This window comes from Mirounga angustirostris, unplaced genomic scaffold (genome assembly GCF_029215605.1).
Source record: "Mirounga angustirostris isolate CCGP_5_RB_7025 unplaced genomic scaffold, mMirAng1.0.hap1 SCAF_2, whole genome shotgun sequence".
NCBI lineage: Eukaryota > Metazoa > Chordata > Mammalia > Carnivora > Phocidae > Mirounga > Mirounga angustirostris.
In genome coordinates, this window is record NW_026991710.1 from 188,294,725 (window position 1) to 188,311,914 (window position 17,190).

Here is a 17,190-nt window from a genome sequence, read left to right on the forward strand (position 1 = left end):
AAATTCAAAACCTGTGGGGTGAAGGCAAAAGCCATGCACAGAAAGTCATGTCGGCTTTAAGGGCAGATATCAGCAAGTCAGAGACCCGAAGCCCTCTGTCAGCCCCTGCTAACACTGAAGCTTGTCTATTTTCCAACACGGCAATTCCACTCCTGGTTTCATAACAAACAAAAATGTGTGCCTATGTGCACCAAAAGATATGTATCATAGAAATGTATATTAAGACATTTTTTAATTTAAATTGGAATAAACTCTAATGTACCTCAACAGTAGAAGAGATAAACAATTTACGGTATGTACACAAAGTGGAATGCTTGCTGCAGGAAAGGTTAATGTGGATGAATCTCGGAGTGTTGTTCAAAAGAAGCCGTGAAAGAATACATACGGCAGCATGTATTGAATTTTAGCAAAATTCAAAGGAAGCAAGTAAGAAATTCACCTACAGTGTTGCTGAGGCCAGTGTTAACTTTGGGGAGAAGGGCAGTGACGATGCAGGGTAAGTCTGGAGTCACAGTAAGAATCTATTTCATGATTGAGATACTGGCTGCATGAATGTATTTACTCGACAAACAGTCTTTAAGACTCCAAAAATCAAGGATAAAGCAGCTCTGGTCTTAGCAGCAGTGTGGTCAAAAAGATTTAGGGTAAAGATCAGGAAACAATCCATGAGGAAGTGTGAAAAACTAGTAAAGTTTTACCCTCAAGAAGGAATGACTTGGGAACACGATTTGTGGGCGCTACACTGAACCCTGGAAGACACATTTGAGCATGATAAGGTAAGTTCCCGTGACTCGAATGTTGATTTAATATACTAAATATACTAAGTATATTGTAAATGTCATATTAATATTACGAGGTATATATAATACACTTAACCTACCGCAGATAACAGAACTGCCGATAAATGGGACACGTGCCTCTATAACAAGGACATTCTCAATCACTGAACATGTGGTCATAAAGGTAGGCCGGCCACCCCGGCACCGAATGGAGAGGACAGGGGGTCAATGAAGTCCCTCCCATCACCTTCAGATTCTATACATATGTTAAACAGAGAACCACAATTAAAAAAAAAAAAAATCTTACCCTTAATCGTGTAGTGGAGATCTCCGCTTTTAAAATATCGGGATCATATTTAGTACTGGATGAAGATCCTGAGAATACTTTTCGGAGAGAAAAAAAAAAAAAAAAAGTAACTTTTACAAGTTGTATAACTTGCTCTCGGCTTGGAATTTACAAACTCTAAAAGCAAGATTTACATGCTTCTGTGGATACTTACTTTAGAATTCCTTTACTGTCATTCATCAGACACCTAAATATAAAAAGTAATCTTCAAACCTTTATCATTTTTTTATAAAAACTCAAGAAAGAGGAATGTCATAAAGACCATGGAGCTTACTGTTCTCTGGATTTCATGCCTACGTATAAACTCTTTGAGGACCTGACAGCACATACAGCTTGTCAGAGCTGTGCATTACCCAGAAACTTAGAGAACTTCTGAGCCCATCCAAACTGCTTCTTTAGACAAACCAGCTCCAGATGATCAGTTTCTGAGATATGAGAGGGTGATCAACAGAAACTTCATTCCAGCCAACAGTCCCACTACCTCCCGCTAGAATACTGTACAAGAGTAGCAAAGGGGGCCAAATTATTTGCCTTGATCTGAACAGGTAAAAATTAACTCATCAATAAATAAAAGGCAATCAGGCAGAGGAAGGAGCAAAAACCAGAAGGGATTCATCCTCTACAAATGAGGCGGGTGGGGACTTCTGTCTGGAATGGAGTCGAGGGGTTTTGCTGAGAAGTCTGTGGGGTGCCCTCACCCCCTCTCGTGGCTTCTGGGGACTCTTTCTGCCTAGAAAGGAGGACTCAAAATGAAACTCCACTGAAACCCAAGTGGCCTTCTCTTAGCTACACTTCGGTCCCCATTTCCAGAGTCTGAGCAGTCACGCTATACTTACAGCTTGTGTGAGAACTTGACTTCTCCTTGTAGGCATCATTTAATCGTACGTATTCATCGAGGGCCAAAGCGAGTCTTTGCTCTTTCACGTGGTACAGCTCCTTCTGCGTCCTGAGAGCATCCTGAGCCACCGAGAGATAGTCCTTGAGCATCTTCTCCTGTTCCCCTCTCCACTGTTTTCGCGGATCTTCAATCTGTGTGGTTTCTGAAAATACATTAGGTGGGTTATTCTTTAGAATTTAAGGATTTTTTTTTTTTGGATGATTTAAGCTTTGAGAAAAAAAAGTGGCTAGCTTTAATTCTTATCTCCTCTAAGCAGTTCATTAGTATTTATGAAGTGACCTCTCCAGAAATCTGATAACAGTTTTTTTTGTTTTTTTTTTTTTTAAAGATTTTATTCATTTATTTGAGACAGAGAGAATGAGAGACAGAGAGCATGAGAGAGAGGAGGGTCAGAGGGAGAAGCAGACTCCCCGCCGAGCAGGGAGCCCGATGCAGGACTCGATCCCGGGACTCCAGGATCATGACCTGAGCCAAAGGCAGTCGCTTAACCGACTGAGCCACCCAGGCGCCCCTGATAACAGTTTTTGCTTGATTTTACCCAGTGGCTCGCCACACCATCCAGCCCCTTTCAGATCCTTGCTAACAATTATCCTCACTGTGAAGCCATTGTACACAAAGTTGCCAAAGTAAGCTTCCTTAGCCGGGATCCGGGATCCGGCCATTCGTCTCAAGAATTCTCTGGCTCCCCAATACCTAGAGAATAACAGCCAAACGATTTATGCCAGCATTCAAGGTCCTGTGTGATCTGAACCCAATTCACTTCCCATGGCACATGTTTCCCTTTACTTAATACAGGATACTCTTGCCATGTTGCCCTCGACATCAGCACTACTCAGAGTCTCTGCTGACCAACCACACGAGTCCCACACAGTTACATGTCCACCACAACCAGGACAGAAATCACGAGGTAACACTTTGAAATGTTCATAGCAATTTTATACAGTTACTGTATATTGTTGACTCTACTAATCTTTGGGCTCACATTTTATCCCTTTTCCCCATTTCTCAAATAACTCATTTTTATTGAATTTTACAAAAATATCAGTCAGTCCACAGTGGATTTGAACATTAAAAACAAACCAAAAACCCAAAAAAAACCGAACCAAACCCTAGACCTGGTTGGAGAATACTCCAAGGCACAGTTCTTGGTTCTGCCCTTTTGCATACTAGAATCACCCAGAGAGCTCTTAAAAAAAAAAAAAAAAAAAAAAATCCCAGCCCAATGAGAGTTTCTATGGGAAGAACCCACGCAATGGTAGGTTTAAAGGTTGCACAGGAGACTGCAAGAAGCCCTCCTCTGCAATGGCTCACAAGCTGCCTTCTCCATGAAATTATTCAAACTATCCAATCCTGAGCTTGCTCAAACTTGCCTACCCGGCCTCGCCCATTCCTCCAACAGAGGCTCTGGCCTGCGCTCTCTCCTTCACTCCTACCTCCCGCCCGACCCAGACAGACCCAGCAGCTTCCCACTGTGGCCCAGTGAGGGCGATGCACCCTTTCCCTTGGGAACTGGGAGTAATACAACTTCCTTTGATGGGTGCTGACCGCTTCGTGCTGCCGATCAGTCACCTCTATAAATTAAATCACTTACTATCAAAACAGTTGGGTCATATGGGTTGGCCACTGTATGAATATGAGAACCTGCTCCTGGTAAATCAGGGCAGGAAAATTAATTTATAAATTTGCTGGAATGTCCAGGGACATACACTGCGTTTAAAATGTTTTTGTGTGTGACTCTCAGTCTTAATGTCCATGTTTCTGGTTGGCCCCAAAGGCTGCAACCTTTGTTGTAGGGTTTTAAGTCAAAACCCAGACAATGATATGAGGTGATCTGATGTGGACACAAGAATCTTTAGGGGCCAGGCTGGTTCTGGAAATGTCTAACTACCCTGGTCTCTAAGGATAAGGGATAACACTAAACTGAGGTGGTTCGGGCTGGGAAGCCTGGGTCCCCTCAGGGCTTAGAGAGGTCCTGAGTGATTAACAAAAATGGCCTGGGTCAGCCAGATACACTGGAACCACTGCCTCAGGCCAGGAACCCTCACTTCACAGCCACTGGGAACAAAAGTTGAGCTTCCTCTACCGTAGTATTTTGAACGCTCATTTTTAAAGATGTATTTCAACACACAAAAGAGGTGTATCTCATGTAATTATGAGAAAAAAATATGCTTGGAGTCAATGTCTAAAGAGATGCAGGAGGGAATAGTCCTGATCGGACAGCCCCTTCAGCCTTGATGGACATCAGCACGGTGGGGCAGCCTCCCCATCTGGAGAATAAGGAGAATGGGCAGACACCAGCCAGTAAGAGCCAAAACTTCTCAGTTTAACATATTCATTATAACTCAGGTGTCTGGCTATACAAACATGTAATATTTATATTCATTTCCAACATACAACTGCAAGCTGACTCAAAGTACAGAACTCATCCTCTACCAAATGGAAATTTATGGTCTTAAAAAAGCTTTCCTAACTGTAGCTGACCTGCAATAATCCTCACCTCCTCGTACTCTGGCCCCAGGAATACGGGCTAGACCTAGTGATCTGCTTCCAATGAATACATGAGAGAGGACGTGATGGGTAGGACCTGGACTAGATTACCAAAGGCTATGGCTGCCACCTCTGCGTGCCCTCCCTCCCTGGAGCTTCTTGGCGTTCTTGCTGTAATGAAGCCAACTGCCATGCTGTAAGCTGGCCTATGGAGAGGCCCATGTGGCAAGGAATGAGGGGGCCTCTGGCCCGCAGCCAACAGGGAACTGAATCCTGCCAACAACCATGTGAGTGAGCGTGAAAGCGGATCCTTCTCCAGTTGTGCCTGGCTACCACCTTGAGGACAGCCAGCCTGTGAGACCGTGAGCTAGAAGATTCCACTGAGCCTTGCTTGGATTCATGACACACAGGAACCATGAGGTAATAAATGTATTTTGAGCCACTAAGTTTTGAGATAATATGTTATAGTGAGATACAGAACGAATAAACTAGACAACCAAAGGGGTACTACAAACGCAAAATGCATATGAAAAATGTGAAAAATTTATAACAGTTAGAGTAAGGTATGTACTCCTAGTTTTCTGTCAATACCTTCAGAGGTGTCATCCAATCATCTTTTCCCTACATACTGGGGAACTGGCATACTTTCCACAAGATACCTGTTCAACAGTTAAATTGCCACAAAACACTGAAAGTAACACGGACTGACCCTGAAATGAATAAAGTATAATAATAATAACAATAATAATAATAATAATAATAAACGATCAGCATTGGGGCACCTGGGTGGCTCAGTTGGTTAAGCAGCCAGGGTCCTGGGATCAAGTCCTGTGTCAGGCTCCCGGCTCAGTGGGGAGTCTGCTTTTCTCTCTGCCTCTCCTCCTTGCTCATGCTCTCTCTCTCAAATAAATAAATAAAAATTTCTTAAAATCTTAAAAAACAGGGGCGCCTGGGTGGCCCAGTCGTTTAGCATCTGACTTCGGCTCAGGTCATGATCCCAGGGTCCTGGGATCGAGCCCCGCATCGGGCTCCCCGCTCTGCGGGGAGCCCACTTCTCCCTCTCCCACTCCCCCTGCTTGTGTGCCCTCTCTTGCTGTCTCTCTTTGTGTCAAATAAATAAATAAAATCTTAAAAAAAAAAATCTTAAAAAACAAAACCAAACCAAACAAAAAACGATCTGCATTTATTTGGATAGATCAGCAGGAACACTCCGGTAGGCTGGTTTAAATACTGTATGCTACATGAGCTTCAGTGGGAACGTTTACGTTTCTGAAATGCTGTACAATGCAAATGTGAGCTACAAAAGAGGGTTCCCAGAGGCACCTCAGAAGAAGGCTTCATAAAGCAGGATTGTGCTTCACCTCCTTCGCCTGTATTTGCTGAATGGAGTTGTAAAGAATATTTATTAAATGTAAATATTAAAAAGATATTATAAAAATGTGGTATTTTTGTATTAAGACCTGGTGACCTTGAGAAATCACTGTATTAGAAAGCAATATAATTCGCATGATGTCTGTGGCAACGTCCCATACCTGAAGGGGATTCGCACTCCATCAGTTTCAGATGTGGAGCTTTATAGACAGAGAACAGGTTGTGAGTTACAAGAGCTTATCATGGAAGATGACATTAGATTCTTTTTTTTTTTTTTTTTTAAGATTTTGTTTATTTATTTGACAGAGAGAGACAGCGAGAGCAGGAACACAAGCAGGGGGAGTGGGAGAGGGAGAAGCAGGCTTCCCGCTGAGCAGGGAGCCCGATGCGGGGCTCGATCCCAGGACCCTGGGATCATGACCTGAGCCGAAGGCAGACGCCTAACAACTGAGCCACCCAGGCGCCCTGACATTAGATTCTTGAAGAGTATGATCCCCGTCTGTCATGCCTATTTCTGTTCTTTCTGCTGTGTTCAGGAAGAACAGGTGATGCAAGTATGAGTAATTGTCCTTCTCTTTCTTCTTAGAAACTACCTGCTGAGCTTATTATGTTGTTACTTCCGCAGACAAGTACTGACCACCTACTACATGCAATATAGGTGAAATGAGATGTTCGGGTGTGAGGCCCTCCTTCCAAGGAACTTACAAAATATAGAAGAAATTGTGACACACGAATTAAAAAAAACACACACACAATGAGTTTGTCCAGTAAAAAGTGATAAAAGCTTTGAGAGGAGGAAGGCCAAGAGCCATGGCAATTTAGACACGGGGTTTTCTCTGGCTAAAAAAGGAAGGTTCCATGCAATAGGCAGTGATGGAACAAGGCTCTGAAAGGTTCCAGAAATGGCCCTTCAGGACCAGCCCTTTACTTTTACAGCCACCCCCCAAGGCCCCCACAAACACACACACCAGCCTTCAGAGGCACCGAATTTCTTCCTTCCATCAAGCCCTGCTTTCTGGGGCCTCTCTAGACCTTTGGCATTAACTTGTGATCTCTCTTCTTCTGAGAGGGTATCCTCCCAACCCCCAAGCCCAACCCCAGCCCCTTCTTCTCCTGGCCTGGCTAACTAAGTCATTCTTTGGGTATCAGCTCAAAGCACTGTCTCTAGCAGTCACAGCTATGCCTTCAGAATAGAGAGGGTCCTTCTACTTGTTCTCGCTTGTTCTGCCAGCCCAACAGCGGTTCTTCCCACACTCGGCTATGTTGTCTCACCTCTTCCCCACTACTACTCCAAGAGGGACTAGCCTGCGGTTTCTTGGACACCAGGTTAATAAATATGAAACTCATTTTGTAAGCGATGGTGTGCCACAAAGGTTCTAGGACAGCCAGGAAAGACCTTAGCTGTATTTGAGGAATATTATCTGACAGAAATGTGAGGTTCTACTGTCTCTACAGAGCTCGACTAAGTCTCCAAAAGACTCAATATGATTGTGCAGAAAATTTTTTAATAAAAGATTATATGTTAAGCGAAAAAAGTTTATAAAATCATACGTATAATATAATCCCACTTGAGATATCAAAAATTTTAGAGAGAAAAATATTTAAAACTCTGTGTGTGTGTATCAAAATGAAGAAGTCTGGAAGGATACACACTAAGAGATTTAGAATACTTAGTTCTCTTTGGGTTGTGTGAATATGGATATTCTTTCTTCCTTTTATTTATCTGTATTTTCTACTTTTTTCCTATACATATGCATTACTTTTATAAAATTTTTTTTTTAAAAAAAGAGAAAGAAACAAAAGGCATAATGAGGGTCTGAATTAGGAAAATGCCAGTGGAGAAGTAGCTAAAGGAGCAAATTTGCTATTATATTATAGATAAATATCTGTGAGAACTGACAAAATGATTCTAAATTTTTCAATGTAGTAATCATGAGGACCATAATGTATCAAAAGATAATAAAGTCAAAGGGAAAACAGAAGAATCCCATTTAGTACTTGTTTGTTTTGAAGTCTTGAGGGCAAAATAGGTAGCAGTGTCCTATAAATGAAATGTCTGACAAAATACTAGGACAATCAAGAGCCAGAAATAGAGGCAGAAGCGTCGCTCATATGGTAATGGCAAAGAAGAATAATGCTGTAGAGATAAGGATGGCATGGGGGGGCATGAGGGTGAGGTCACATCTTCGAGGATGACAAGATATGGGGACACTCGATACAGCAAATGAGGGGAGACAGAAGGAGCGTTCTGCAGGAAGGAAGGTTCCAGGTGCAGGAAGAAGGGCACCGTCATCTTCGTCACCCTCCATCTAGATGGAAGGAAGGGACAACTGTGATTGGGACTAGACCCCCGAAGTGACAATTCTATGAAACATGCAGATCATTACACAGATTCGTGATGCTAACAACTGTTAGTTACACTCACTAAAAATCTGTATCACCACCACCGTCATAGGTTTTACTTGGATGTTTTAAGTATCTAAAAATTTTCTTTATAAAATAACTTAATAGTTTATCCTCCCAGGAAAATATAAAGGGTGAATTATGACAGAGATGAAATAGTTGGGCCCCAAATTTATTTCCCTTCTTCTAAAGGAAACAGCTCCATATGAAATATTACACACACTTGAGGAATTTTCATGAAATTTAAACACAACCTGGGATTCTTCAAAACTAACGCAGAGGAGTTCGGGGCAAGTAATATGGAGTAAGCGTGTGCTATCCAATCTCTCCCTCTGATTACAACTAAAAACCAAGCACAGCAAAGCGAAACAAAACGACAACCACCAGCAGCAAGGACCGTGTACATAAAACAATCAAAGGAAGACGCTACACAGTAAGCAAGAGCAAGGAGGACTGTGGAAGGAAGCTGGAACTCAGAGAACAACGGTACAGCAATAAGTCCTATTTTGTTGCTGTTTTATATGCCCCTTACCTCTGGTATTTCCCATATCCATGGGTACTGAAATGGGGACAGACAAAAAAAGCTCCAAGACAAAACCCACTCCATCTTGTCAGAGGACCGAGGGGGCGTCCACGACCATCCCAGAGAAGCCCAGGAATGGGCTGCAGCCCCACGGCAGGCAACAGCGGCTGGTGGTTGGAGGTGGGTGGAAGCCCACCGCAGGCTCCTCTGCTCTCCACTCCGTCCTGACACCCAGGCAGTCCTGAGCAGCATTCGATAGTGTGTGGCGAGGTTGAGGCCACATCGTACTTGCTAGAATACCAGGAAAAGAGGCTCTACGGGAGCCAGATGACAGAGAAGAGAGTTGAGGAAGTATCTAAGGTGGCTGGCCCTTTTTAAATTGGGTTATTTGTCTTCTTAATGTTGATTTTCAGGAGTTCCTTATATGATCCAGATACGGGTTCTTTATCAAGATAAAGGTACTATGAGTATTCATCCACAATATTGTATCAGCAGTCTTTTCCTTTAAAAATACGTTGAGTGAAAGATTCCATCCACAGACTCGAATGTACTCAGTTTATATGAAGTTCTAGAACAGGCAAAACTAAGCCACTGTGACAGAAATCAGAACAATCTGCAGCAGTGGGGAAGGGGACAGGAACGAACTTACTGGGATGATGAGATGATGAGATGCATCTTGACTGGACAGGCAGTTACAAAAGATTTATACATTTGCCACAATTCACTGAAATGCACACGTAAAAGCTGTGTGTTTTTTTTAATGTAAATGAGACCTCCATTACCAAAAGAAAGACAAAAAAATTAAGGTACAACTCTAAAGCTACCCAAAAAGTGATTTATTTCTACTTATGGTGATAATATCAAAACCTTATAAACAGCACTTCATAATTACCTTTTAGTTACAAACATCCCCCACCAATATCTATACCCCCACTCCACACAAACTCACTAAAGAATTCTATCATAAAACACTTAAGGCTGAAGATACTCATTGTCAAGGTCAAATCTTTTACACCTAGATATTTAATAGTGTTACACAGAAATAGTATTAAACAGCCAAACAGGCTTTATTTCATTTTCTCTTTTTTTTGTAAATAAAGAGAAAATAATGCTGAAACTATACAATGTCAAGACACAACATATGTGTGGACCAGCTGTTATGAGAAGGTAATACCATTTGTTCCCTAAACTACTTCACAGGAATGTCTTTAAGATTAATGAGATAATGGACCAGATCCTTTTTAGTGGGAAAACTACTTGCTGTGGGTAATTTGGGCACTTTAGGGCACAGTAAATCCATCAGGCCACTGGGATACCATTATCGCACTAAAGCAAAATGGTAGACTTAAAAACCTGTATTCTAACAATTAAGTTTTTAAATATTCAGAAGGGTACGCTCTGAAGCATAATTTATCCTTGAACTTTACTTTCTTCAAAAACAAACAGAAAGCTTTCAGTGTGCGAGTTAAACAATAAAGCTCTTCCGTCCTTCTAACGTTTAAGAGTTCGTCATAATATGAGCTACCCAAGGATAAAGAAATGAAGCTGCAGTCACTGTCCATAAGAAGCTCACAATTTAGTGAGGAAAACAGACAAATAAAGAATTTAAATGCAATGTGACAAATGTTTTTTTAAAAATCCCTAGGCGCCTGGCACTACAGAAATACCTGGACAGGGCACCTTATTCGGAACGGGGGCGGGGACCTGCATGCCTGAGAAGGCTGGTGGGAAGCAGCGAGGCCTGGGCAGAGGGGCCCTGGACAGACGTGGCCACAAGGGAGGGCCCAGGCGCTGGGCAGAGAGCGTTCAGGGCTGGAACCAAATGTCACAAAGGGAGGCAGAAAGCCAAGGAAGCACACGACACAGGGACAACGTCCTCCAGTGGCAGGGCAAGCCGGTGGAGGGCACGCTAGTGGGGGCAGACTGGAAAGAGCCACCTCGTAAGAATCAACTGCGTGCATCTGGAACCCGGGACAAGACTTACAAGACCCATTTGGCAGCCATCGGCCTCAGGAAGTAACTGAGGTCATCACCCAAGGGGATCTGCAGGCTGCAGACAGAAGGTGACTACAGAAATCTTGACGCCGGGGACAGGCAAAAGGAAAGGGGGTAAGAGCAGTGGGGTATGGTAAAAAAAAAAAAGAAAGAAAGAAATTCCAATAGAAGGTATGGTGAAATCCAAAGGAGTAAAGTAGAAGAGGAAATAACCCACGGTGGCAAGAGACTTTTGTCGGATGAAGGAAGAGGTGTTGTTTGGATGTGACCATTTGTGGGGTCTCAGGTGAGCCCAGTCTCTGTGACAAGACGGAGACCAATGTCCACAGTGCAGTTCAAGCAAGCTTCTCGGTGGAGGGGAAAAGAGAGGGCTACAGCTGGTGAGGGATTCGGGCTGAAAGACGGTTTTTGAGTACAAATGGGGGTTGGGGAGAGAGAACTGTTATTTGTTTCTTTTGGTAGTTTTGGTTTGGTTTCATTTTGAGAGTTTCCAGTGTTTAAATATGAAGACAAAAGAACCACTAGATAAAGAAATGCTGGGAGAAATTTTTAAAACCAGAAAATGATGGGTAAAGAAACGAAAGAGAAGGATGGGACATAAAAGTTATTAAGAGGGGCGCCTGGGTGGCTCAGTCGGTTGAGGATCTGCCTTCGGTTCAGGTCATGATCCCGGGGTCCTGGGATCGAGTCCCACGTCAGGCTCCCTGCTCGTGGGGAGTCTGCTTTTCCCTCTCCTCCCCACTCATAGTCTCTCTCACCACCTCTCTCTCTTTCAAATAAATACATAAAATCTTTAAAAAATAAAACAAAAAATAAAAGCTATTCAGAGGGCTCTTGGGGGTGGGGGTCCAGGAGAACCCCTTTTCCACTGAGATAGAAGGGAAGCCCGAAAGGTGGCTTTAGGAACCTGAGACTCTACAGGTAGCCAGAGGGAAGCTGAGGGAATCAAGCTTCTCATTTCAGGGCCATGAGAGCCTGGTTCTGTCGAACCAGGACAGGGAAGTTTGTTTCTGCTTCCATAAATACTATTTAAGGAAAAAAAAGCTAAACTTGTATGAAAGTGCTATTTAAATAGTTATACACTCTGGATAGTCCACTGAATTATTTATTTGCAATGACATCAGGAGTTTCAACTTCAAAATGAACTGAATCTTACCAAAAGTAGTCCCTTCCATTGTAACATTAAAATATTTGGATGTTGATCATTGATAAGCAATAAAACCCACAAATAACAATACAATCAAGAAAGGTTTACTAAAAAATATAAAAATGAAAGCTAACTTTAAAACCCACAATGATGAATTCTTCATGGGATCTGTACAAGCTTTCAGGGAGAGATGTCTCTACACAAAAGTCACATTTCTTCTAATCATATTTTACAAGCCAGTAAAGCTTACAGAAACTATTACTTGTAGTTACATTGAACTAATGTGTGCATAAACAATGGTTCCCAAACTCTATGCGCCAGATGTTCTCCTCCAAGAGATTACGAGCTATCTGTGTTCGCTGAAAGACTGACTTAATTCTTCCAAGTCCTTGCTCCTTCCATCCCTCCATCCCATCTTCGTGTGAGGACGGGACAACTTTCAGCCCTCCAGCGCGCAGTGACTCACCATGCCACCTGCACGCCCACCGCGCGGTAACAAACACCCCCCATGCCGGCATCCTAACTGCCCTCTTGTCCAGCTCGCCGGCTGCCGCTGGGTTGAGGGGAAGCATTTTACTGTCCACTCTCGGTGGTCTCCCAGGCAGAGCCCCTCCTCGCAGTGTGAACTGCTGGAAGCCAGTCCTGTGTCCCAACCGCACTGGGACTGGAGCCTCCCAGCAGACCGCCGGGGGGCACAAAGCCTTCTCCCCCACCTCAGCAAGCACCCCACGCCTTCAGCCTCTGCAGATGTCAGGCATGAGTGGGGCAGCTCCATCAGTTCTGGAACCCTTCCCAATCATCCTGGGAGGTGAGGATTTGCTCAGATCAAAAAAAGACCCTGACAGAGAATCAGTGGGGGGATATTTTCTCAAATTTGATGTAAGTGCTGTGAGCAGATTTTATATATTGAACATTCTTAGGTTTCTAAGAGATCACTGTTATTAATAAGGGCTTTTTGTGCCTCTCAAAAACTTTATCATATACCTACACGAGGGCAGCTACAAGCCATCACTAATAACCAAGCATCAAATAAGATACTTTTTTATAACGATATTATTCTTAAAGATATTAAAGAGCACTATATATGTTTTTTAAAGGTTGTATTTATTTATTTGAGAGAGAGTGAGCGTGAGAGAGCAAGAGCACGAGCAGGGGGAGCGGCAGAGGCAGAGGGAGAAACGGACTCTCCGCTGAGTAGGGAGCCCGATGTGGGACCCAGTCTCAGGACCCTGAGATCATGACCTGAGCCAAAGCCAGACACTGAACCGACTGAGCCACCCAGGTGCCCCAAAGAGTACTATATTATGTAAATTTTTAATATAATAGACCTATGAGAAATAAGATAACAGAGTATAAATCATTATATATTACTCAAAATCCTTATTTTTTTTAAGATTTTATTTATTTATTTGAGAGAGACAGAGATACTGAGAGAGAGCACAAAGAGGGAGGAGAGAGAGAAGCAGACTCCCTGCCGAGCAGGGAGCCCGACACCGGGCTCGATCCCAGGACCCCGAGGTTATGACCTGAGCCAGAGGCAGACACTTCACCAACTGAGCCATCCAAGCGCCCCTCAAGATCCTCACTTTTAAGTGAAATAAGCAAAATGCGTATCAGTGAGTATTACATGCATCCATCTGAATAAATTTTTTAAAGGGATGGGTAGGGAGTAAATATACACACACTCACACTTACACTCACACACACACAGACATATAAACAATACTCCGAGTATGTGTTTTTAAAAAGTTGTTCATGGTCACAGCAATCCTCTGCCTAGCCTTACCTTGCCAGTGATCTGACAGATTAAAAAGCTGTTAAAATGAGAGGTGCTCCCCTTACAACCACAAAGAAATCAGGAAACAAAACAAAACAAGGGTTTAGTCTCTTCCACGGTACAGCTGCATCTTCGAGAGGGGCTGATGTCAGTCGCCCCCCTTCCCACCATAGCACACACGAAGCCGCTGGACCTGGCTGTACGCGGCGTGCCCAGCATGCCCAACTCTGTGGCAAGGACAAGAAAAGGAGGAACCCCACTCTGAAGGGCAGTGGTCATGGGACAGCTCATGGTCTCCACTGGCCCCCACACCTGCGCTCGAGAACACTCACCCCCTACCACGCAGACAGACACACAGACAGACAGATTCATTTCTCTGTCTCTGCCCCCATAAGCCCAATGTACATACATGCCCCAGATTCCAAAACGGGCATTTCAGGTAATATCAGTCACTGAGAAAGTGGGGTTTAAAATAAAAAAATTCACTTTGTAGAGAGTTTACCCTTTTGTATGATCCAGATTTGGGGGGGGGGTACTTTTACAAAAAAGAAAAACTTACTGTTGACATGATCGATGTAGTAGACGCCAATCTGTGGGTCAAACCCTGCTTCCCAGCCCCACGGCAGCTCATCCCCAACACAATCAGCAAATGACAAGGGCTTCGTTAACCTGCAACAGACCAGAATAAATGCACGGTGATTCTTTCCATCAAACAACATAGGTCAAAATTCGGTACCCTAACCACAATGAAGACGTGTCTAGGTGGCATTTCCGTTTTGTTCTCAATTGTGTCTAGAGTTTGCACTGCTGTGTTTGAAATCTTAATGGGAAAAAAAAAAAACGAGGATAAAATACAGAGATGAATATCCAAAAAAGTTAAGTCATAATACCCTTTGCAAAGTTCACAGCTTAAGACTAGGAAATAAATCCATACAATAAATAAGTAAGGCCATTTTAAATCAGGGAGAAGTCCAAGCTGACAGTAAGGAGGCCCGGGACCCTGCTCCAGCTCTCCACTAAATGGCTCTCCCATGACAAAGAAGAATTTGTCCCGGGATTCAAATCCTGGCATCATGGAAATCATCACACCAGTAACTCTAAGACAAGATACGTATCAGGCTACACTAATTCTAGATTTAGATGCTCTTGTATAAATTAACTGAACACTTACTTGAATGTGGGGTCCACTATGACAGGAGGGACAAGTATATTTTATTTTTGTAAGTATCTTACACATACCAGTCACTCAACACAATTTTTAATGGAACCAAACACACAAAATACTTAGGTATCAATGTGATGTTACCTTTGAAGCTGCCTTATGCTTTCTTTTTTTTTTAAATTTTATTGTTATGTTAATCACCATACATTACATCATTAGTTTTTGACGTAGTGTTCCATGATTCATTGTTTGCGTATAACACCCAGTGCTCCTTGCAGTACGTGCCCTCTTTAATACCCATCACCAGGCTAACCCATCTCCCCAATCCCCTCCCCTCTAGAACCCTCAGTTTGTCTCTCAGAGTCCATAGTCTCTCATGGTTCGTCTCCCCCTCCGATTCCCCCTCCCTTCATTTTTCCCTTCCTGTTACGTTCTTCTTTTTTTTTTTTTAACATATAATGTATTGTTTGTTCCAGAGGTACAGATCTGCAATTCAACAGTCTTACACAATTCTCAGTGCTCACCATAGCACATACCCTCCCCAATGTCTATCACCCAGCCACCCCATCCCTCCCACCCCACCCCCCACTCCAGCAACCCTCAGTTTGTGTCCTGAGATTAAGAATTCCTCATACCAGTGAGATCATATGATACATGTCTTTCTCTGATTGACTTATTTCACTCAGCATAATACCCTCCAGTTCCACCCACGTCGTTGCAAATGGCAAGATTTCATTCCTTTTGATGGCTGCATAATATTCCATTGTGTATATATACACCACATCTTCTTTATCCATTCATCTGTCAATGGACATCTTGGCTCTTTCCATAGTTTGGCTATGGTGGACAACGGGGCTATAAACATCGGGGTGCATGTACCCCTTTGAATCCCTACATTTGTATCTTTGGGGTAAATACCCAGTAGTGCAATTGCTGGGTCGTACGGTAGCTCTATTTTCAACTTTTTGAGGAACCTCCAAACTGTTTTCCAGAGCAGCTGCACCAGCCTGCATTCCCACCAACAGTGTAGGAGGGTTCCCCTTTCTCCGCATCCCCGCCAACATCTGTCATTTCCTGACTTGTTAATTTTAGCCATTCTGACTGGTGTGAGGTGGTATCTCATTGAGGTTTTGATTTGGATTTCCCTGATGCCAAGCGATGTTGAGCACTTTTTCATGTGTCTGTTGGCCGTTCGGATATCTTCTTTGGAAAAATGTCTGTTCATGTCTTCTGCCCATTTCTTGATTGGATCATTTGTTCTTTGGGTGTTGAGTTTGATGAGTTCTTTATAGATTTTGGATACTAGCCCTTTATCTGATACGTCATTTGCAAATATCTTCTCCCATTCTGTCGGTTGTCTTTTGGTTTTGTTGACTGTTTCTTTTGCTGTGCAAAAGCTTTTTATCTTGATGAAGTCCCAATAGTTCATTTTTGCCCTTGCTTCCCGTGCCTTTGGCGATGTTTCTAGGAAGAAGTTGCTGCAGTTGAGGTCGAAAAGGTTGCCGCCTGTGTTCTCCTTTAGGATTTTGATGGACTCCTGTCTCACATTTAGTTCTTTCAACCATTTTGAGTCTATTTTTGTGTGAGGTGTAAGGAAATGGTCCGGTTTCATTCTTCTGCATGTGGCTGTCCAGTTTTCCCAACACCATTTGTTGAAGAGACTGCCTTTTTTTCCATTGGACATTCTTTCCTGCTTTGTCAAAGATGAGTTGACCATAGAGTTGAGGGTCCATTTCTGGGCTCTCTATTCTGTTCCATTGATCTATGTGTCTGTTTTTGTGCCAGTACCATGCTGTCTTGATGATGACAGCTTTGTAATAGAGCTGGAAGTCCGGAATTGTGATGCCGCCGGCTTTGCTTTTCTTTTTCAACATTCCTCTGGCTATGCGGGGTCTTTTCTGGTTCCATACAAATTTTAGGATTATTTGTTCCATTTCTTTGAAAAAAGTGGATGGTATTTTGATGGGGATTGCATTGAATGTGTAGATTGCTCTAGGTAGCATTGACATCTTCACAATATTTGTTCTTCCAATCCATGAGCATGGAACGTTTTTCCATTTCTTTGTGTCTTCCTCAATTTCTTTCATGAGTATTTTATAGTTCTCTGTTATGCTTTCTCTTTAAGCTTTAAAATGAATGATGGAAACCACAGTTTCCTAAGCACTACAGGTTTCAAGCTTAATGTTGGGTTGATTTTTCTCTCGCACTTTCTTCATTTTTGATTTTGAGATTTTTCCTTGGCTGTTAGAGCAGCCTGGGCAGGCTAATAGTACAGGTCAGTGAATGTCCTATTGTCGGGCGG

The 17,190-nt window shown here is 43.0% G+C and overlaps 1 protein-coding gene across 1 annotated transcript in view; it reads right to left on the reverse strand.

Moving 5' to 3' along the window:
- Positions 1-17,190, reverse strand: part of WWC2 (WW and C2 domain containing 2) — a 202,246-nt gene that overhangs the window by 86,884 nt on the left and 98,172 nt on the right. The window contains exons 2-4 of the mRNA XM_064585704.1: positions 14,286-14,395; positions 1,962-2,165; positions 1,087-1,163 (exon numbers count right to left, since the gene is read on the reverse strand). Of these exons, the coding sequence (XP_064441774.1) occupies positions 1,087-1,163; positions 1,962-2,165; positions 14,286-14,395 (391 nt within the window). The remainder of the gene's footprint in view (positions 1-1,086; positions 1,164-1,961; positions 2,166-14,285; positions 14,396-17,190) is intronic.